The sequence below is a fragment of the Heterodontus francisci genome, chromosome 13, assembly GCF_036365525.1.
Source record: "Heterodontus francisci isolate sHetFra1 chromosome 13, sHetFra1.hap1, whole genome shotgun sequence".
NCBI lineage: Eukaryota > Metazoa > Chordata > Chondrichthyes > Heterodontiformes > Heterodontidae > Heterodontus > Heterodontus francisci.
In genome coordinates, this window is record NC_090383.1 from 103,815,438 (window position 1) to 103,837,213 (window position 21,776).

Sequence of the window (21,776 nt, forward strand, 5' to 3'; positions counted from 1 at the left end):
AAATAATACTAAATCCCATAGAATTAGAAACTCGAGTCTTTTCCTGTTTTCTGCACTACTTTTATTGTAACAAATTAAAGTCAAGTAGCAGTGTTTTCACCCTGGCACCATAAATATCATACCACATGTGCAGTCAAAGCAAAGCTCTTCCTAGATAGGTTTTGAAACTAAATCATAGTGTCAGAAAACAAAACTTCTTAACTTGCAAGCCATCTTCTTTGGTACACGTATCCTGTTGGTAACAGCTTTAAATACGTTTGTGAACAGACAGAATTTGGTTATACTGCCTGTTGATGACAGCCAAGTCAGGGAAAGCAGAGCTTTGCACATGTGTACTTAAATTTATATTGTTAGAAAAGAACTGATGGGCTACTCTGCTCTTCTCTATCGTTAGAAACTCTATATATTTTTTAAATTATTAGTTCTCGGGTTTGGAAGACAGAGTTCTTCCCAAAATTTAATTACAAAGTTTTCTTTTAAAAATTGATTTCATACTCAACTGATGCATTTCACAATGAGTGTGTGTTCACATGTTCCACGTATATAATTCCCAACATGAAATACTGAACTGATGATGCTCCCATGTCAAATTCAAACTTACATTCACACAAAATGTGTAGTACCACTGTGCTATTTAATGCTTTCATCACAATAGTCAAATGTAAAAATTACAATTAAAAGATATATTTTAGATGCAGTTACATTGTAATGTCACCGAAAAGGTTTCAAATGTCTACTAAGACAAAAATGCCAAGAAAACTATTACCGGTTTGCATTGTTTACCAAGGATGCATGTTCTGAAGCTCTTATTTGTTAGCAACAATCAATATTGACTCAGACAGCACATTAAATACAAATTGACATTAATTTGGTGAGTAAATTTGGGTACTTTAGATAAAGGTTACCAAATTGCATAAAGACAGCAGGGACTGCTATTTGTATTTACTGAAATCTGTTTGATTTGAACTACTTAACTCTATCATATCCATTCATTTTGTATACACCAGGGCTATATTATAATCTGAGATACTCCAAAACAAACAGCTGCAATATTTTATTAAGGTTATCAATTGTTGTTGGATCCAGATTGTTCTCATTATCCTCCATGCTGTGCCACACTTGAGGGAAAGGTGTAGGTATGATGTGCAGAATGGGAACACCTATGGAACATAAAACAGTGAAGAATTACTTGATATGCAGTTGGTTTATTCCTTTCAATGTTACATTCTAAAGTGGGCCATAATTTGCTGTCAACATAACATTGAGGCTAATCGCACTCAGTTGTTTTTACAGAAATGTTACAGCAACCTCAGGCGAGGAGCAGATGCACGATTAACCACAGAAATCCAAAAGTTGCTCTCCGAGTTGTGCCACTCTATCGTTAGCTTTGCGAAAACAACATCTTGTTTTCAATGGCTGCCTCACCATCGAAATGAATTGAATGACGTCAAGTTGCTATATTTGTGTGGCAGATACAAAATAATTTTGCCACAGAAAAGCTGTGTTGTCCATTTCAATTCTAAATGATGTGATAAATGTTAATGATTGCCAATCCATTTCTTTGGTACTAAAAACTAACTATTACAAGTATGAAATCTCATTCCTTCAAGTAAATTGTTGGGGATTTTAAAAATGTGAACTTTTCATTTTTAATTGGCTTTGTTTAAGTTTAACATTCTTGTTTATGATTGAAATGTGTCACTTTCAAACTTAACATGAAATTCAATGGTATTATGACCACTATTTCCTAGTGGATCTTTTACTATAACATTGCTTATTAATCCTGCTTCATTACACAATACGAGATCTAAGATAGCTTTATCCCTAGTCAGTTCTACAACATATTGTTCCAAGAAACTGTCATGAAAGCATTCTACAAATTCATCTTCTAGACCACTGTTGCCAATTTGATTGTTCCAGTCTATATGCAGATTACAGTCCCCCACAATTAATACATTAGCTTTTTTATATTCTCTAATAATTTCCCATTTAATGTTCTGTCCAATAATATAACTACTGTTAAAGGGCCTATAAATTACTCCTACCAGTGTTTTCTAATTCCTGCCAATCCTAATTTCCAACCAAACTGATTCTACTTCATGATCTTCTGAGGCCAGATCCCTTCTTATTAATGTCCTTATGCTATCCTTTACTATCAGTCCTTACACTGTTTATTTCACAATACTTTAATCTGATTGGTTAAGATGATACATAGTTGCTTGTCCAGTTTTTCAGGTCCCTGGTGCCTATATCCCTCACTGCACTGTTATCAGCTCACACTGACCATTCCTGTCCCTGGTCTGAGGCTGAAACAGACTGTTTGTAACTTTGGTGTCCTATTTGACCCTGAGCTAAGCTCCTTCCAGAAGAGATAACTGCAGGGATATTGGATGCACTAGATATGATGTTCCATAATTCCTTAGATTCAGGAATGGTCCCATCAGATTGGAAACTGGAAAATTCAAGAAAGGAGGGAGAGAGGAAACAGGGAATTACAGGCCATTAAAGCTACGGATCAGGGCTGGAAGGTGGGATTAGATTGGGCAGCTAGTTTTTTCAGCTGGCGCAGACACGATGGGCTGAATGGTCTCCTTCTGTGCCGTAAATTTTCTGTGGTTCTTTTGTTAGTCTAACATCAGTTGTTGGGAAAATGCTGGAATCTATTAAGGAAGTCTTAACAATGCACTTAGAAAAACACAGTATGATTAGAACAAGTCAACATGGTTTTACTAAAAGGAAATCCTGTTTGACAAATTTATTAGAGTTTTTTTTGAGGATGTAACTAGTAGGTTAGATAAAGGGGCACCACTAGATGTTGTATACCTGGATTTCCAAAAGGCATTCAATAAGGTACCACGCAAAAAGCTAATAGGCAAGATAAGGGCTCATGGAGTTGGAGTAATATATTAGCATGGACAGAAAATTGGTTAACAGACAGGAAGCAACGAGTGGGCATAAATGGAGCATTTTCAAGTTGGCAGGCAGTAAATAGTGGAGTCCGCAAGGATCAGTTCTGGGGCCGCAGCTATTTACAAACTATATTAATGACTGAGGGTAATGTATCTAAGTTTGCTGATGATACAAAGGTAGGTGGAAAGGTAAGCTGTGGGGACGACAGAGAGAGGCTGTAAAGTGGTATAGACAGGTTAAGTGAGTGGGCGACAAGATGGCAGATGGAGTATAATGTAGGGAAATGTGAAGTTATTCACTTTGGCCGTAAAAATAGAAAAGCAGAACATTTTTTAAAAGGTGTGAAACTTGTAAGTGTTGATGGTCAAAGAGACTTGGGGGTGCTTGTACAAGGAATGCAGAAAGTTAGCATGCAGGTACAGCAAGCAATTAGGAAGGCAAATGACATGTTGGCCTTTATTGCAAGGGGATTGGAGTACTGGAATAAGGAAGTATTGCTACAATTGTACAGGGTTTTGGTGAGACCACATCTGGAGTACTGTGTGCAGTTTTGGTCTCCACATAAGAAAGGATATACTTGCATTGGAGGCGGTACAGCGAAGGTTCACTAGATTGGTTCCTTGGATGACCTGGTTGTCCTATGATGAGAGGCTGAGTAAATTGGACCTGTATGGCATTTCAAGTGCTCATCTAATTACTTCACAACATTTAAGAAGTATTTACATGAGCACTTGAAATGCCATAGCATACAAGGCTATGGGCCGAGTGCTGGAAAATGGGATTAGAATAGATAGGTGTTTGATGGCCAGCTCAGACACGATGGGCCTGTTTCTGTGCTGTATGACTCTATGTATTCTCTTGGGTTTAGAAGAATGAGAGGTGATCTCATTGAAACATATACGATTCTAAAGGGACTGGATAGGATCGACACAAAGATCATTTCCGCTGGTTGGGGAATCTAAAACATGGAGGCACAGTCTCAGGATAAGGGGCCGATCATTTAGGATTGAGATGAGGAGAAATTATTTCACTCAAAGGGTTATGAATCTTTGGAATTCTCTACCCCAGAGGGCTGGGGATGCTCCATCGTTGAATACATTTAAGGCTGGGATAGATAGATTTTTGGTCTCTCAGGGAATCAAGGAATGTGGGGAGCGGGTGGCAAAGTGAAGTTGAATCCTAAGATCAGCCATGATCGTATTGAATGGCGCAGCAGACTCTATGGGCCATATGGTCTACTTCTGCTCCTACTTCTGTGTTCTTGTGATCTCCTGTCCATCACCAAGGCTACCTACTTTCACCTTCATAAAATCATCAATATCGGCTGCTGAAACCCTCATCTATGCCTTTGTTACCTCTAGACTCATCTATTCCAAAGCTGTCCTGGCTGGCCCTGCAACCTTGCACTTTCCGAAAGCTTGAGCTCATCCAAAACTCTGCTGCCTGTATTCTATCTTGCACTAAGTCCTGGTCTCACATCACCCCTATACTTGCTGACCCACAATGGCTCCTGATCTGGCAATACCGATTTTAAAATTCTCATTACTGTTTTCAAATCCCTCCATGGCCTCTCCCTTCTTTCACTGTAACCTCCTCCAGCCCTACAACCCTCCAAGATCTCCACACTCCTCCAATTTTGGCCTTTTAAGCATCCTGAATTTTCATTGGTAGCCTTCCGCTGCCTAGGCCATAGGCTCTGGAATTCATTCCCTAAATTTCTCTATCAGTCCCTGTCTCTCCTTTTTAAGTTGATCCTTAAAACCTACCTTTCTGAGCAAGCTTTTAGTCATCTGTCCTAATATCTCCTTCTGTGTCAAATTTTGTTTGTTAACAGTCCTGTGAATCATCTTGGGTTATTTTATAATGTTAAGAATGCTATTTAAATGTAAGTTTTTGCTTTTATGTGTAGCTAGCTCTTGGAAACAACATTTTGCTTCCACTACTCTTTCAGACTGTTCATTCCAGATCATAACAACTCGCAGCGTAAAAGATATTGTCATCTCCTCTCTGGTTCTTTTACCAATTATCTTAAATCTGTGTCCTCTGATTACTGACCCTCCTGCCAGTGTAAACAGTTTCTCCTTATTTACTCTATAAAAACCCTTCATAATTTTGAATACTTTTATTAAATCTCCCCATAACCGTCTCTGCTCTCCGGAGGACAATCCCAGCTTTAGTCTCTCCACATAACTAAAGCCCTTTATTCTCACGCAGTTCCAGTACATCATCTTTGCAGCATCTCCAAGTCCTTGATATGCTTCCTAAAGTGTGCTTCTCAGAATTGGACATAATATTCCAGCTGAGGCCTAACCAGTGATTTACGAGATTTAGCATAACTGCTTTGCTTTTGTACTCTTTCTTTCATTTATAAAATCCAGGATCCCATAAACTTATTTAACAACCTTATTGTTCTGCCACCTTCAAAGATTTGTGTATGTTAACTCCCAGGTCTTGCTGTTCCTGTACCTCCTTAAAATTGCACTATTTAGTTCATATTGCCTCTACATTCTTCCTTCCAAAATGCATTACTTCACATTTCTCTGCATTAAATTTCATCTGTCATTTGTCTTCCCATTTGCTGCTGAAGCCTGTTATAATTTTCCTGACTATTTCCTACGTATCCAAGTTTTATAGCATTATTATAATCCATTAGTTGAATAATTAAACAGAATGCATCATTTTTAATGTGAAAATTCAAAATGGTCTGGGACTATGCCTTCACCTACCTAAGAATACATCACTCAGAGCTGCAAGCAAGGTTGGTCCTGCGCTGGGATAAAGAGTGTATAATTCGCTTCAACAGCCCTACCTATGGGAGAGACTCTGCTGTATGCTGTTTGTAGTAAATTCGTTAACAGACTTTGATGAAACTATTTATTTCACCATTTTATCATTATTTAAAATGGGCTAACAATTCCATTAAAACAATAAGAATTTCATCCCAATGCATTAATCAGTTTGTTACAAGTAGCACATGGGTGGTTTCAGCAATAATTTTACATTTTCCTGTTGTAGATCATTTTAAAAAAGGACCGGAAAGAAAAGGATAAAAATTCTACAGTGTGTAGAAATAGGCTGTTAGCAATGAATCTAGATATGCAACACAGATATTAAAAAATTAATTCTATTTATATGACAAAGTGAAGTATAAAAAAAAAATTGTAAAGTATTACAGAAACTTACAGCACAGAAAGAGGCCATTTGGTCCATCATGCCTATGCTGGCTCTTTGAAATAGCTATCCAATTATTTCCACTCCACTATATAAATAGAGGTACAGAGTACGAAATCTAGGGAGGTATGCTAAGTATAAAGAGATCTATGATTTGTTACACATAACAGGAGAAAAACTTCGTCATTGTGACATGCTACAACATACCTCTTTGCAAAAATGGTGTATGGTCATCGTCAATATGCCCAGCTCGCATTTTGGTCCAGAAATATTTCACCTCATTGGGATGGTCATTCAATAAACCCAGTCGATGCAGTCGCCGCTCTGTTGGACAACATTAAGCAAGTTGGTTTGGTTGCATTTTATAGAGGTCTCAGTAGGTTTTTCTTGTGAATGTTGGTAGTTGATTGCATGAGGATAAAATGGCAATCACAACATAGAGATATGTGCACTGTTTTCTTGGTACTTTTCACAAATCTTTGCTAATGTGACAGGCAATGCCCTGTTTGAAATTTTAATGGCCAACCATTTGGAACATTACTCAATAAAATGTTGAAGATAAGGTAATTCCTTTAAGGTAATTGGAAAACTAACCAGGAAGATGAAGAGAATTTATTTTACACAGCAAGTTATGATCTGGAATGCACTACCTGCAAGGGTAGTGGAAGCAGATTCAACAGCAGCTGAAGGCAACTGGTGGAGCGATTAAAATTGGCATGGTTAAAAGGCCAGAATTGGAGGAGCGCAGATATTTTGGAGGGCTGTCGGGCTGGAGGAGATTACAGAGATAGATAGGGGAGAGACCATGGAGGGATTTGAAAACACGAATGAGAATTGTAAAATTGAGGCATCGCATAAGTGGGATCCAGAGTAGGTCAGCAAGCACAGGAATCAATGAGTGAATGGGACTTAGTGTGAGTTAGGACACGGGCAGCAAAGTTTGTGAAGATTATGGGAGGTAGTCAACTTTAGATGTAACAAAGCCAAGGATGAGGGTTTCAGCAGCAAAGGAGATGAAGCAGGAATAGAGTCGGGCGACAATACAGAGTTGGAAATAGATCCCAGTGACGGCACGAATATGTGATCAAATGTTCATTTCAGTGTCAAATATGACACCAAGGATCAATAATAACTTTCAAAAGGGAATTTGCTAGATACTTGAAAAGAAAAAATTGAGGACAATGGAGAAAGAGCAAGGGAGTGTGACTAATTGGTCCATGTACTTGCACAGCCACAGTGAACTGAATGGCCTTCTGTGCTGTATAATTCTATTAATGGAATTCTGGTTTAAGCCATTCTTTGATAATGTATGACCAAACTTTCAGTTTGCTCAATGTGCCCATTTACACATCAACATGCTTTTCCTTAGTTCATATCATGAAGTGTCAAAATGATCTTCAATGTTCTGGCTCCCGACTCAATTTTTTTACTTCTATCACTCATATTTGGCATGACAGCCTGAAGTGACATAACCTACAAAGCTATGGACCAAGAACTGGAAAGTGGGACTAGGCTGGATAGCACTTTTTTGGCTGACGCAGATAGGATGGGCCGAATGACCTCCTTCTGTGCCATAAATTTCTATGATTCTAACTAAGTTTAATAATATAATGCAAGTCTTGTTCTCCCATTTCATTAAGGAGAATTGTTTTAAGTCAGTTTAAAGTGCAATTCCTTAGAACTGTTTATAAAATGACATTTATTATAGTTCTCAAAGCCTTCCACATCTAGGCTGTTTCAGTGTCCCAGCGGAAGGATAAAAAATGGAAGGAAGCAATCTCTTGGGGGCTGGGGGTCAGTGTTGGTAATTAGGGAATACGTGCAATTCAGAAGGAAAAAAAACGAAAACAAAATTTAAGACTAGAAACAAATTTGCGACATATAATAGCCACCAAATGTATAACAATCTACATTTCTGTTAGTTTTAATTACCTATTAGCTGTAGTCTTTTATGCCATCGAGCTGTATTTGGAAAATAACTTGGAAATCTTGGGTTTGGTGCACCAATTAAATCCAATAATACAAATAGGTCCTACGAGGAATGCAGTTTGTCAAATTAGAACATTCGCTTATCAACAGGTTAACCAATCCCTCAATTCCCAGTGACTACCAAATAGATCTAGTAGAATTAATAAAGGGGTTCCAGCTGGTATAAATTTCATCACTAAAATGTTTATGGGTTAGTAAATTGTTTTATCCTCATATTAGCTTCCTTAAAATATAACATTTGAAACTTGTTTATTTGTATAAGTTCACTGCTTTTCAATTCTATCCCTTGAGAAATGAAACTCAGTGCTTTGCTTTTTCTATGTCCTTATTAAGCTATGTTGCTACTTTTAATGATTTGTGTATCCGTATGCTCAGAACCCTCAGTTCTCTATTCCATTTAGACATTTTCTAAGGAGTATGTGGTCTCCTTATTCTTCATGCTAAAATGTACCACCTCACTTATCTATCTTGCAGTTCATTTGCTAATTACATGTCCGTTCTTCAAGCTTATTCACGTTTCCTGTGTTTTGTTGTAGTCTACGTCTGTACTAACTGTACCCCCTAATTAAAGTGTTGTCCACAAATTTTGAAATTGTCGGTTCTTGAGCCCAATTTGTTTATATAAATGGTAAACAACAGTGGTCCCAGCACCGACTCTCGTGAAACACCACTTCCCAGCTTTTAACAAAGATAGTCAGCTTTAAATTAAAATAAATTAGTGCAGGATTCCTAAAATCACTGTTACCTTTGTTTTAAAGTTTTTAAGATGGATTAGTAACTGCTGTGAGAAACATAGTTACTGCCTAATTTTGTAACCAGTTTACCTGGTACTGGCTAGACTAATTGCAGATAGTTTAAGGTAATTAGGCTCCTTCACCCTCAGCATCCAGATTCCAACTTTAATTTGCAACTGTTTTATTCTGGAAACTCAGAGTCAACTAGAACAGCATCAATTTCAATTTTCTTAGATAGTCAGGGAAGGGGAGCTGAATGAATATCTGTTCCTGTTTATGTTCATGATTAAACGTTAGAAATGTAACCCTTACATCATGTAGCCAATGTATTTGTTTTACTTTACAGTACCTTCATCTTCCTAAAGGATGGAGTCATCTCCAACAGAATAAGTTTCTCTGCCTGGGATTTTCTCAGAAATGGGGGGCAAGACCCAACATCAGGACCGTATGTGGGTCCTAAGTGCTCTCACATGGCCAGCGGGACCACATCGGCAATCTTCCCAGAGGCGGCCTCTTAATTGGCCATCGGGCCCACTGTCTAATTAAGGATGGTGGGTGGGCTAGCAGCACTGGAGTCTCAGTAGCGCCATTGGGAGAGGTGAGTGCTGCTCAGGCAGGCCGGAGAACATAAGGCCGCCTCAACATAGAGGCGCCCTTGAGACGCTAAGCTGAATTTAAAAAATTAGGTGACTGAGGGTGCTCAGACCTGTCTAATGGAGGGGGGGGGCGCCCCCTGATGCATCTTTGGGGCTGTAGAGGCAGCCTTTTTTGACTGCAGCCCCCTCTTTGGGTTATGGAGCCTCTGGCTCCAATGTCCCATTCACCTGCAAGAAGCTGCTGGGAGGTTGGCTCCATGCAGCACTTTTTACCAGTGGTCTGGGAAAAATTGTCGTTAATTGGGCCTTTAATTATTTAAAGTGGCTGCCCGCCTCTGCTCGGCAGGCAACCATTCCGGCATGCATTCGCCACTGGGAAACTTCCCCAGCAGTGGGACTATGTTGGGGAGCTTTCCTGATGTGGCTCCCCGGCATTTTACCAGCTTACTCATCTTCCAGCCTGTCACCCAGTGCTGGTAAAGTCCCGGCCTTTGTGTGTTGACAAGCCAATTAGTGGATATAATTTTATAAAATATTTTTGTCATTTAGCACATATTTCATCATTGGCCAGATGTCTTTTCCTCTTTTATTGGCTGACTGTATTCTACATTTGTAGTGTTAAATATCGTAACGCTGACCAGTGGAACTTTATTCCTAACCTCCTCAATCTTCTACATCTCATCTTCAAAATTCTCCTCAAAACTGACCTTTTGGGTCAAGTCTTCTGTCACCTTCTTTCTATTCCTTCTTGCTAACTGATCTACCCTTTGTGAAATGTCTTAGGGCATTACCCAAGTTACAGTTACATTATAAGTGTGACTAAAATATTTGGATAGTACCTGTGAAAACTCTGATTACCTAATTAATATATGTGCAGCTGGGGATGGAAAATGATTGCAGTGTTAACCCATTTTACTTTGTGAAAAATCCATATTACCTGCCAATTAGAAAATCCCACCTAATAGCTTTACAGTATGGTAAAGATGGAATTTTACTTTTGGGTGTAACTAAATGGGCAAGTGTGCACCTCTCTCTAAATATACAACATGTTTTTTTCTGTCAGTTCTCTAATAATGTCACTTAAAGGAATTCACACAGGACCATTGCTTACCTCTATTTAGTGGAACACAATGCAGGAGCAAGATGAGGTATAAGATAAAGTCAAATTTGCTCCATACCATTAATGATAATGGGATTCCTGTGTTTACAATCCATTTACAAAACAAGATGGCACAAACACAAAACAACTGTTCCAATATCACACTAATAATGCAGACACTCCAACCCCTCAATCTCATTAAACAGTCTCTCAAACCTCATACTACGTTTAATGTAGTCACTCCAATCTCACACCACCATTAATTAAGCAACTCCAAACTCACACTACTGATAACAAAGTTACTGTAACCACACGATGCCATTAAAAAGGAGACTCCAACCTTATCTAACCAATAACCCAGACACTCCAACCACCCCTGCCCTGTCCAGCCATTAACTAGGCTTCAGTCTTACAATGCCATTCACTAGGCATGTTGACCTCATATTGGCATTAGCTAGGCATGATTACCTTATACTACCATTAGCAAGAACTCTGACTTCACAATGCCATCAATGCATGCAGTCCAACTTCTCATTGCTATTAACTCACAGGAAAAAAGAGATTTATTGAATCTTTATGGACATGAATCTGTGATTGAGAAAAGCCGCACCGTATTCAAAGTTTTATTGACATACATCTTGTCTACTGTCAAATGACAATCATTTCTGGTATTTTTTCCTATCTTGTAGGTGGTCAGTACTTACAATTCCATGCAGCTGGTTGGTATCTGTGGCACCAGGTGGATGTGGCGTCCTCTCCATCTTCTGCGCCAAATGTCGAGAACCGTAAAGTGAGTCATTCTCAGACCAATATTGAAATGCTTCTTCTCCATCAAAAAAAATGAGCTGCAGGGTCAGATCCGGTCTGTCACTAATATCCTAAACAAAAGAGAAATAATTTAAATGCAAGCCTATTCCCCTTGTTTGAGGGGTTCATAACCAGGGGCATAGATTTAGGGTAAGAGTTAGGAGGTTTAGAGGGGATTTGAGGGAAAATGTTTTCACCAGAGAGTGGTGGGGATTTGGAACTCACTGCCTGAAAGGGTGTTGAGGCAGAAACCTTCATAACATTTAAAAAGTACTTGGATAAGCACATGAAGTGCCATAACCAACAAGGCTACAGACCAAGAGCTAGAAAGTGGAATTAGACTGGATGGCTACTTGTCGGTCAGAGTGGACATGATGGGCCGAATGGCCTCCTCCCATGCTGTATATTTCTATGATTTGGAATGTACTGTATAGATGCTTTGATAATGAGTGTACCTACTTGAATCATTATTTACATGATAACAGTTTAAACTCTGGACAGTATGGCCAATAAATAAACCTAGTATTGTGTCAGTTTCTTGGGCGATGCCTCCTTTTTTCCAATTTTTTTGACATAGTATGATCCATTTATTTTTTTAAATTTTATTTAGAAATATAGCACTGAAACAGGCCCTTCAGCCCACCGAGTCTGTGCCGACCATCAACCACCCATTTATACTAATCCTATATTCCTACCACATCCCCACCTTCCCGATATTCCCCTACCACCTACCTATACTAGGGGCAATTTACAATGGCCAATTTACCTATCAACCTGCAAGTCTTTGGCTGTGGGAGGAAACCGGAGCACCTGGTGAAAACCCATGTAGTCACGGGGAGAACTTGCAAACTCCGCACAGGCAGTACCCAGAATTGAACCCAGATCACTGGAGTTGTGAGGCTGCGGTGCTAACCACTGCACCGCCCTGGAACAATTTTAAATCTTCATGCAGTGCTGGTTTAGAGGTAATTCAAGGCAGCATTTGACCGAGTGCGGCATCAAGGAGCCCTAGCAAAATTGAAATCAATGGGAATCGGGAAAACCTTCCACTGGTTGGAGTCATACTGAGCAGAAAGGAAGATAGTTGTGGTTATTGGAGGCCAGTTGTCTCAGCTCCAAGACATCGCTGCAGGAGTTCCTCAGGGTCGTGTCCTCGGCCAAACTATCTTCAGCTGCTTCCCTCCAACATAAGGTCAGAATTGGGATGTTCGCTGATGATTATACAATGTTCAGTACCATTTGCAACTCCTCAGATACCGAAGCAGTCTTTGCCCGCATGCAGCAAGTCCTGGACGTCATTCAGGCTTGGGCTGATCAGTGGCAAGTAACATTCGCACCACACAAGTGCCAGGCAATGACCATCTCCAACAAGAGAGAATCTAACCATCTCCCCTTGACATTCAACAGCATTACCATCGCTGCATCCCTCACCATCGACCTCTTTGGGAGTTACCATTCATCAGAAACTTAATTGGACCAACCATATAAATACTGGGACTACCAGAGCAGGTCAGAGGCTGGGAATTCTGCTGCGAGTAACTCACCTGCTGACTCCCCAAAGCCTGTCCACCATCTGCAAGGCACAAGTCAGGAGTGTGATGGAATACCCACCACTTGCCTGGATGAGTGCAACTCCAACAAGACTCAAGGAGCTTGGCACCATCCAAGACAAAGCAACCCACTTGATCGACACCCCATCCACCACCTTAAACATTAACTGCCTCCACCACCGGCGCACAGTGACAGCAGTGTGTACCATCTACAAGATGTACGGCAGGAACTGGTCAACACATTCCGAAACTACGACTTCCACCAACTAGAAGGGCAGAGGCATGGGAACACCACCACCCGCAAGTTCTCCACTATGCCACACGCCATCCTCATTTGAAACTATATCGCCATTCCTTCAATGTCCGTAGGTCAATATCCTGGAAGTCCCTCCCTAACAGTACTGTGGGTGCACCTGCAGCGGTTCAAGAAGGCAGCTTTCCTACACATTTCAAGGGCAATTAGGGATGGGCAATAAATGCTGGCCTTGCCAGCAATGCTCATATCCCAAGAGCAAATTTTTAAAAATGTATTATGCTGGTTTTATGGTGGTTATTTACTGCACAAATTAAATATCACTGACTTTGAAGTACCTCAGGCAATTCTGCCTAATTTCTTATTACACTATCCATACATGCTGCTGATTTGTTTCAAATTTATTTGTTAATTTTTTCATTCATCTTGTACATGTTTATTTGTTTCTCAAGAAAATAGTTAAAACTTGCCCTTTTGTGGTCTTCCAATTTATCTGCAGGAGGCTCTGTTTAGTTTTTTTTTTAATTCTTGAATATGGGTGTTGCTGGTATGGCCAGCATTTATTGTAATTGAGGTGGTAGTGAGCCACCTTCTTGAACTGCTGCAGTCCATGCGGTGAAGGCACTCGCCACTGCTGTTAGGAAGGGAGTTCCTGCATTTTAACCCATTGACAATGAAGGAAAGGCAATATAAATTCCAAGTCAGGATGGTGCGTGACTTGCTTCCATGCCCCTGCTACCCTTCTCCTTCTAGGTGGTGGAGATCGCAAGTTTTAAAGCTGCTGCTGAAGAAGCCATGGCGACTTGCTGTGGTGCATCCTGTATATAGTACACACTGCGGCCACAGTATGCTAGTAGTAAGTAGAGGGAGTGATATTTTTTAAGCTTGTGGATGAATTGCCAATCAAGCGAACTGCTTTGCCTGGGTGGTGTGGAGCTTCTTGAGTGTTGTTACAGCTGAATCTATCCAGGGAAGTGGATAGTATTCCATTACTATCCTAACTTCTGCCTTTAGGTGGTAGAGAGGCTTTGAGAAGTCAGGAGGTGAGCTAATAATTGCAGAATATCCAGCATATGACCTGCTCTAGTAGTCATAGCATTTATGTGGTTGCTCCAGTTGAGTTTTTGGACAATGATGACCTCCAAGATGTTGATGGTGGTAATGCCATTGAATATCAAGAGGAAGTTGGAGATAGTCATTGCCTGTAATGGCACAAATGGTACTTGCTACTTATCATCCCAAGGCTGGAGTTTGTCCAGATCTTGCTGCACGCATGTTGTAAAGCAACTGTCAATTTTGTGCAAAACCAGGTCCCGTAATTGCAGTAGGATAAATAATTAGCTAAGCTGTTTTAGTGTTGTTGGTTGAAGGATTATTATTGATGGTGATATCAGGAGAACTCCACTTCAAATAGCATCATGGAATCTTTTACATCTTCTTGAGCAGGCAGAGAGCGCCACGGTTTAACATCTCATCTGAAAGATAAGCGCCTCCAAAGTGCAGCACTGGAGTGTCAGCCTAAGTTGTTTGCTGAAGCCCCAAAATGGACAAACCCACAATCTCTGACTCAGAATCAGAAGTGCTAACTCTGAGCCATGCTGATTCTACAATGCCCTTATCCCTGCACATTTGTCCAAAAAAAATCCCCCATAAAGTTGATAATTTCATCATGTTCTGGTTTTAATTCAATATTTAGGTTTGTTTATCATATATATGTTAATGCTTTATTGTCAAAGACATCAGTGGTTAGTTTCTGCAAAGGAATTAATATCTGGTTAAAATTACAGCATGTACTTTTATGACATATGATTACTACAGATATCATCAATATTTTTATTGACTATAGGCACTGATGTACTTTTGTGTGTCTTGACAGGCCATGATGTTATTAGGCTGTATTAATGCAAATACCAGCAAGGCACATCTGAGGAGCACCATTGGAAGAATGCCCCGTTTGAAATCGCTTCCTTCTAAATATCTGTATTTGTTGTTATCAGTGGCAGCAGTGAGTTCGCCTACAGCTGCTGCCAAACTTCACCAGTACCAGAATGAAGCCTGAAATTAATCACCATATTAATCATCCTTCATAAGAACATCTGCTATCAGAAAATTTGTTAGAAAAAAGTTGAGCCTTTTCATTTAAATTGCATAAAATGGAAGTAATATTAAAATATTAAACGACAACATACATTAATGCTTAGGTTAACATCTTAACCATCGCTTCCAGGTGGCTTGATGCAAATGTGAGATGTCAAATAACCCAAGAATTTTATGTGATAATTTATCAGGTTAAGTATTTACAATGCCTTTGCTGGAATATATCATATGTTTAAGGAGTACCTTCATCTCAAGCAGCAGATTGTCCAGTGCATGAGCCAGTTCCAACATCATGGCACATGGCACAGCAGAATCTGTGGCACCCACATACACTCTGCTATACCACCACTCATTGTAGTATTTTGAGTCATGGTGACAAGCCAGCACCAGCCTTCGCTTGGCTGAGGGATTCAGGGTACTGATGATATTTGAAAATGTGACTGTTCCATAGGGTATTGCGTCCTGGAAAGTGTCCTCTTCAGTTACCCAGCCAGCTTGGAGTTCACTTAACTGACTTATGATATGCTGTGGAGAAAAACAATTTTAACAAAGGTTAACTCTCACAGAAGCTAAAATAGTAGCTAGTTAAAAGACATCTGAATTTGGAATTTCTATTGACTTGCTTTCTGAATAGTGGCATTAAGCAAGGTTGTGAAGGTCCATGGCAAATGCTACTGGATGGTTTCTTTCCATCAACATGAGTTCTTGTGTTCAGCTCCTTGGAGATGCCAACCTCAAGGTAGACTGATAAGATGAAAGCAAAATTAAAGGGGGATTTGTCCTTGGGTCACTTTCATGCTTCTGTTAGCAGGTTTTTGCAACTCAGAGTGGCATTTGCAGACACTGGGGAAAATGTCACCTGACATCACCTCAATTTATGACTTGGAGACAATGGGGGGATTTACGTCTTTATAAAGGTGAATGATATACTTTGAAACATCACACATCCAAAGTAAACTGTTATTTTGAATTAATATTTTAATAAAATTTTTGGTAATACTGGGAGTATTGCAACTGTCACTACTGCAAGCTGTATTAGGGAACAGATTCAGACTGGACATAAACCTGCAGCTGCAGTCTGCTCAAGACGCCCAGTGTCAAAATGTCACTCTGGAAGAATAGCAGAGAAAATCAGTTATTCTTTGAATCACACTATCAGTGATTTTCCCCAACTGTTCTAGTTTGGACATATATTTCCTTTAAACTCCAGAGAACATTTTACTATCAGACTGAAATCCTGCTAAGTTTACATATTCCAATTGATCCCTTCCTATTGTCTGAATAAAAAGTACAGAAATAATTTCACTATGCTGATTCTTTCCTTTGGTGTTTACCAACTAACAGGCTGTAAGTTCACAAGTATCACTAGTGTATCTGTAGCTGTAATCTTACCTCTGTCCCTGCCTGTTGTAACACAGTGCACAGTCCAAGGTAAATGAAACTTTAATGGATTATCTCTACTCACCTGGCGCACGGCAACATTTCCAATAGAGCCTGGATATCTCTCCCGAAGCATTGGTCTCAAATCATTATACCACATCAGAGAAATGTTGGTCAGCGATGTAACATTCCGGATATCATTCGCAGTCAGGTACTTGGGCTTATGGAGCAGCTGGTGATTTAAAGTCATTGAGAAAGTGAGAAAATTAACAACAGATGCCATCCTCACTAGTCTGCATCTTTTAGCAGAAGTCTCAGTACCACGAATATTTCCAAAACATTTTAAAAACTTCTGAGAAGAGGCTGAGTGTAAATAATTAAGCAGTTAGTGGAGACAGATCCTAAAATTAGTCCTCCTAAACTGTCTGCTAAACAACAAGCCCTGCTAAGATCACATGTATAATAGAAAAGCTGAATACGGCAGAAGACCCGCTCTGCATATTACTACAGAAAAATCAACCCAATAATTGTTAGGAGGACAGTTGTTTAGCTGGAGTGACTTAAGGAAATTCAAAGTACCCTTTCATATAACAAAGAACAGCAATATCAGTGAGGGAGTAACAAATCTGCTATTTAACTTTGGTTTAGTCTTATATCATCATAAACCATGATTCCCTTTAACTTCCTCTACAATAACAGGTCATTTTATGACTACTTCACATTGACAGTGTTCCTGCCACACCCCAATTTTGGAATGTAAAGAAAGCTGTATAAGCAGAAAACCACTTGAAGAGATGTTTAACTGCTCCTCTAGAGGCAGCAGCCCTACTGGTGATTAATGTAAATTGCCGGCAACAAGCATTGGCAGACTGTGCATATAACCCCCTCACCACTTGCCCAAACTTGGAGGACACCAGTGCTTTTCAAATTACAGGCCTGCAAGGAACTTCCTAATACTCGGGGGAAGATTTTTCAGCTAGAAAATGAAATTCGCAGTCACAACTTGAAACCAAATGTGTGCAACTGGTACTGGGAAATTCATTGCACAATTTAAACGAGCCTGATTTCAGAGCTCCAAAATATTACTCAACTACTTAAAGCAGAGAGGTTCTATAATATAAAGGTAGAGCAAGTGCCAAGAGCATAATACTAATGACTGCTGGAAATAGTACCCTGATGATTCCAGCAGGGCATAATTACTGATGCTGACATCCATTCAAAATAATGATACCATGATACACACTGGGATGTAATAAAGCTGTTTTGTTTCTGATAGTGATTTAGTGAGAATCTGCAAACATAGGGGGGACATTTCATGTTCTCCCCTGCGGCGGGTTTGGAGGTGGGGAGAGCATAACATTGAGTGGGATAGTAGTGGGGGGGAGGGGGGTAACTCCGCCACCTTCCCACCTCTGCTAAAATCAAGTCGGGTGGGAAGGCCTGTGAATGGCCTTCCCACCCTGATGCCAATTGAGGCCCAATTAAGGGCCTCATCCCTCCACTGCCGCAATTAGCTGTGCGGCAGGCGGCCCTGTCGCTGCACGGGAAGCATGGCATATGAAACCATGCAGGCTGCTTCCTGGCTTTCATGGGGGTGTGGCTGGTGCCCTCGTTAAAAGACACAGTGCCTTAATGAGGTACCTGGCATCAGGAAGGGAGGGCCCACTGAGAGCCACCCTTTTGCCCTTGCTAACAACCCCCCTACACCCTCCTCCCCCACAGCCTCCACACCACGGGACCCCTCCCAGCCTGACCTCCTTGAGGCCTGGGTCCAGTGATGCTCCTGGGCCTTGGGTGTGAGCTCCACCAGCAGCAGCCATCGCCTGCACGGTGGCGCTCAGTGGAAGAGCTGCCGCTCTCTGAGGGCGGGGCTTCTGTCGCCGGCATCCTTGATCCTGTGGAAGGCCTGCTGCTGTCCTCTTTAGGTTTGGTGGGGTTCTTGGCATTGCTTTTTTCTAGATGGCGAGACCCCTGTTGCCAGCATAATATCACAGAAATAGGGGAGAATATTATAGAAGCATTACTCAATAGAGACAACCTGCTTAGCAAGTCATGAAGGGACTTGTTACTAAGCTTCCCCTGTTAATTTGCTTGTACTAGTACAGTTAATGCTTTTCTTTTAGTTTTAATTGTTGGAGATTTTAAGAAAAAAAATTATTTTAATTTTCCTTTCTGTGCCATTTTTCACTTTCTTAATCCAATCTCTATTTATTCTTTTTCTTTACCTGATTTTACATTGAATTTCCCCGCATTGTAACTTATACTTCCTTCTCTGTCCTTGTTGTTAATTTCACAATCCTTTAATCTGATTGGTTAAGGAGATAAATAGTTGCTTTCCCCATTCACTCAGATTCCAGATGCTCTGTTTCCTTCACTGCAGTAATATCAGTTCACACTTTCAGCAATGTGCCAAGCAAAAATATTAAAAAACGAAACATGCAAGGGCAGGTCTAGCTAATGGAAGACACTGTTTCATGCCCTGTCACAGCAAATTATGGTCCAACATTTTCTACATTCAAACTAAGCCCATGTGAAATTGTGATAGTTAAGATTTGTATAAATATTTTTATCATTGCAACAATTGGATTAAAGGAGTTAATATGTTCCCTTGAGGATACAGTGAAATATGGAACTAACTGAGAAGTGTGGCAAGAAACTACACAGGCAGTTTTGCAACATTACCCTTGGGAAGAAGTCATATATAATTGCATCACTAATCTTGTTATTTAGATTCCTATATTTGTTATGAATTTCACCAAAACAACTTAAACAATGCTTTAGTTACTCAAATAGAAATTACTTACAAACATCCCAAAATCATGTTCCTAATATGTTTGTACCTGCCTCCATTTTAACTACCATGATTTTGGCAGCTTCAGGCAGCTTGCTGCAGGCAGATGGGGATATTATTAATATTAAAAAGTCATGATTCAATTACATCATTCAGACCCTGATGCCATTTTTAATCAACATTGGGTAAGTCAGACATGATGCCGGACCTGCCAGTGAAACTTGGAAAAATTAAGGCCAGGAGGCGCTAAGGTACTTTTGAACTTTAAATTATTTTAGATTTCTTTGTAGGCCAGGAGAAGCAGGAGTGCTCCTCCAGACCACACAAAGACAGCTTGGTCCCGTCTTGCCCTGATGTTCCGTCTCCCTTACCGATACCTTCTGGTCCTCCCCTCACCACTGCCCCTGTGCTGTCCTTGGCTGTAGCGGCTTCCTATCACTGCAGTCCCACTCCCATCTGCCAGTCAGGTCATGGTCCCCTCTGGGTTCAAGTGGGAGTCCATGATGCAATAGGAAGACTGGGAACTAAAATGCCCAGAGCGTCACACCTGCCCCAGCCCACAGTCACCATCGTACTCCAAGTTAAAATTGAGGTTTTTAATATTAGTTTCAATCTTGCTTACAATGCCAGATTGTCAACAGAAAAAGAAGGCAGTACAAATGGGTTATATCTTAAACCTTCTCACTTCCCTTTCCTTCCCAAAATATAGTGATGCTATGTCTTGTAACCTTCTAATGACAGGCCCCAGGGAGACAGAAGCTCAGCTTAATATTTCTCTGCTTTTCACCATTTTAAAATGTAAACTACAATCTCTGTCTAGACATTTGCACCACAATGAGACCTCAGTCTCTAAAACCTACCTTTTCTTCTGTCCATGGTGCTTTATATTGTTCTTGCCCATGCGTTTGGCAGAAGATTGTTGTTAAATGAAATAAAACCACAAAAAGAGGATAAATCAAGATCTTGCTACTAGCCATCTCTAGCTGTTGTAACAAGCACACACTTCTGTCTTGCTCTCTCTCTTCACTGATTAATGTGCAATCTTGTGAGTCAAATCAGAACCCACAGAGCACTTAAAAGCCTTTCCTCTTTACTTACGTCATTCCAGACTTCATTTGATTGGCAAATAAGGAATAAGTAAGAGACTATCTTCACTGAGATGTGCTGTGATCATTGGCTTATCTGTCTTGCATGTTGTTTTAAATTTAACCAATCCAAATTGAGCATAAAAAGATCTTGGACATTTCAAGCTGCTTCTGTCTCCACTGGAAAAACAATAGACTCCAGTAAAACCGGAATGATTTTCCTACAATTAAATAACTCTGCAGCAAAGCTGGATAACAGACATTAACATTTACATTTTCTGAGTCAGAAAGATCACTGAAAATATTTTGAAGGAATTATTGCTGTCTCATCAACAACAACTTATATTTATATAGTGCCTATAATGTAATAAAACATCCCAAGGCGCTTAACAGGAGCGTTATAAAACAAAATATGACACCGAGCCACATAGAAGATATTAGGTCAGATGACCTAAGGCTTGATCAAAGAAGTAGATTTTAAGGAGTGTCTTAAAGGAGGAAAGTGAGGCGGAGAGATGGAGGGAGGGTATTCCCGACTTTAGGTCCTAGGCAACTGAAGTTGCGGCCAACAATGGTGGAGCAGTTGAAATCAGGGATGCTCAAAAATCCAGAATTAGATGAGCGCTAATATCTTGGAGGGTTATAGAGCTGGAGGAGATTACAGAGATAGGGAGGGGTGAAGCCATGGAGGGATTTGAAAACAACCATAAGAATTTTTTTTAAAAGACCAGGAGTCAATGTACGTCAGCGAGCACAGGGGTGATAGGGGAATCGGACTTGGCGTGAGTTAAGACACACGCAGCAGATTCTTGGGTGACCTCAAGGTTATAGAGAGTAGAATATGGGAGGCTGGCCAGGAGTGCATTGGAATAGTCAAGTCGAGAGGTAATGGAGGCATAAGTGAGGGTTTCAGCAGCAGATGAGATGTTACGGAAATGGAAATAAATGGCTTTAGTGATGGCACAAATAAGTGGTCAGAAGCTCATCATAGGGTCAAATTTGACATCAAGGTTGCGAACAGATTGGTTTAAGTTGGGGCTGTTGCCAGGGAGAGGGTTGGAGTCAGTCGCTCAAGAACAGAGTTTGGAATGGGGACCAAAAACAATGCCTTCAGTCTTCACAATATTTAATTGCAGGAAATTTCTGTTCATGCATACTGGATGTCAGATAAGCAGTCTGATAATTTAGCAACAGTGGAGGAGTTGAGAGAGGGGGTGGTGAAGTAGAGCTGAGTGTCATCAGCGTCTATGGGAAAACTAATGCTGTGCTTTAGGATGATGTTGCCAAGGGGCAGTATGTAGATGAGACATAGGA

The 21,776-nt window shown here is 40.4% G+C and overlaps 1 protein-coding gene and 1 long non-coding RNA gene across 3 annotated transcripts in view; one reads left to right on the plus strand and one right to left on the minus strand.

The window, feature by feature from the left end:
- The window catches only part of LOC137376548 (uncharacterized), a 75,591-nt gene extending 59,085 nt beyond the window's left edge, over positions 1 to 16,506 (plus strand). The window contains exons 2-3 of the long non-coding RNA XR_010976274.1: positions 11,189 to 11,289; positions 14,986 to 16,506. This is a non-coding gene — a long non-coding RNA (uncharacterized lncRNA). The remainder of the gene's footprint in view (positions 1 to 11,188; positions 11,290 to 14,985) is intronic.
- On the minus strand, positions 616 to 20,437 carry LOC137376546 (glutaminyl-peptide cyclotransferase-like). 2 transcript variants are annotated; one of them, XM_068045306.1, is made up of 7 exons: positions 20,238 to 20,437; positions 16,672 to 16,818; positions 15,450 to 15,731; positions 11,204 to 11,377; positions 8,014 to 8,113; positions 6,289 to 6,405; positions 616 to 1,160 (listed from the first exon to the last, which is right to left on the minus strand). In XM_068045306.1, the coding sequence occupies exons 1-7, from the start codon at positions 20,352 to 20,354 to the stop codon at positions 1,015 to 1,017; spliced, it is 1,083 nt and encodes a 360-aa protein (XP_067901407.1). In that variant the 5' UTR covers positions 20,355 to 20,437; the 3' UTR covers positions 616 to 1,014. The 2 variants fall into 2 exon arrangements, with proteins under 2 accessions (XP_067901407.1, XP_067901408.1); XM_068045307.1 differs by lacking the exon at positions 20,238 to 20,437 and adding an exon at positions 17,477 to 17,537.
- Between the last annotated feature and the right edge of the window lie 1,339 nt (positions 20,438 to 21,776).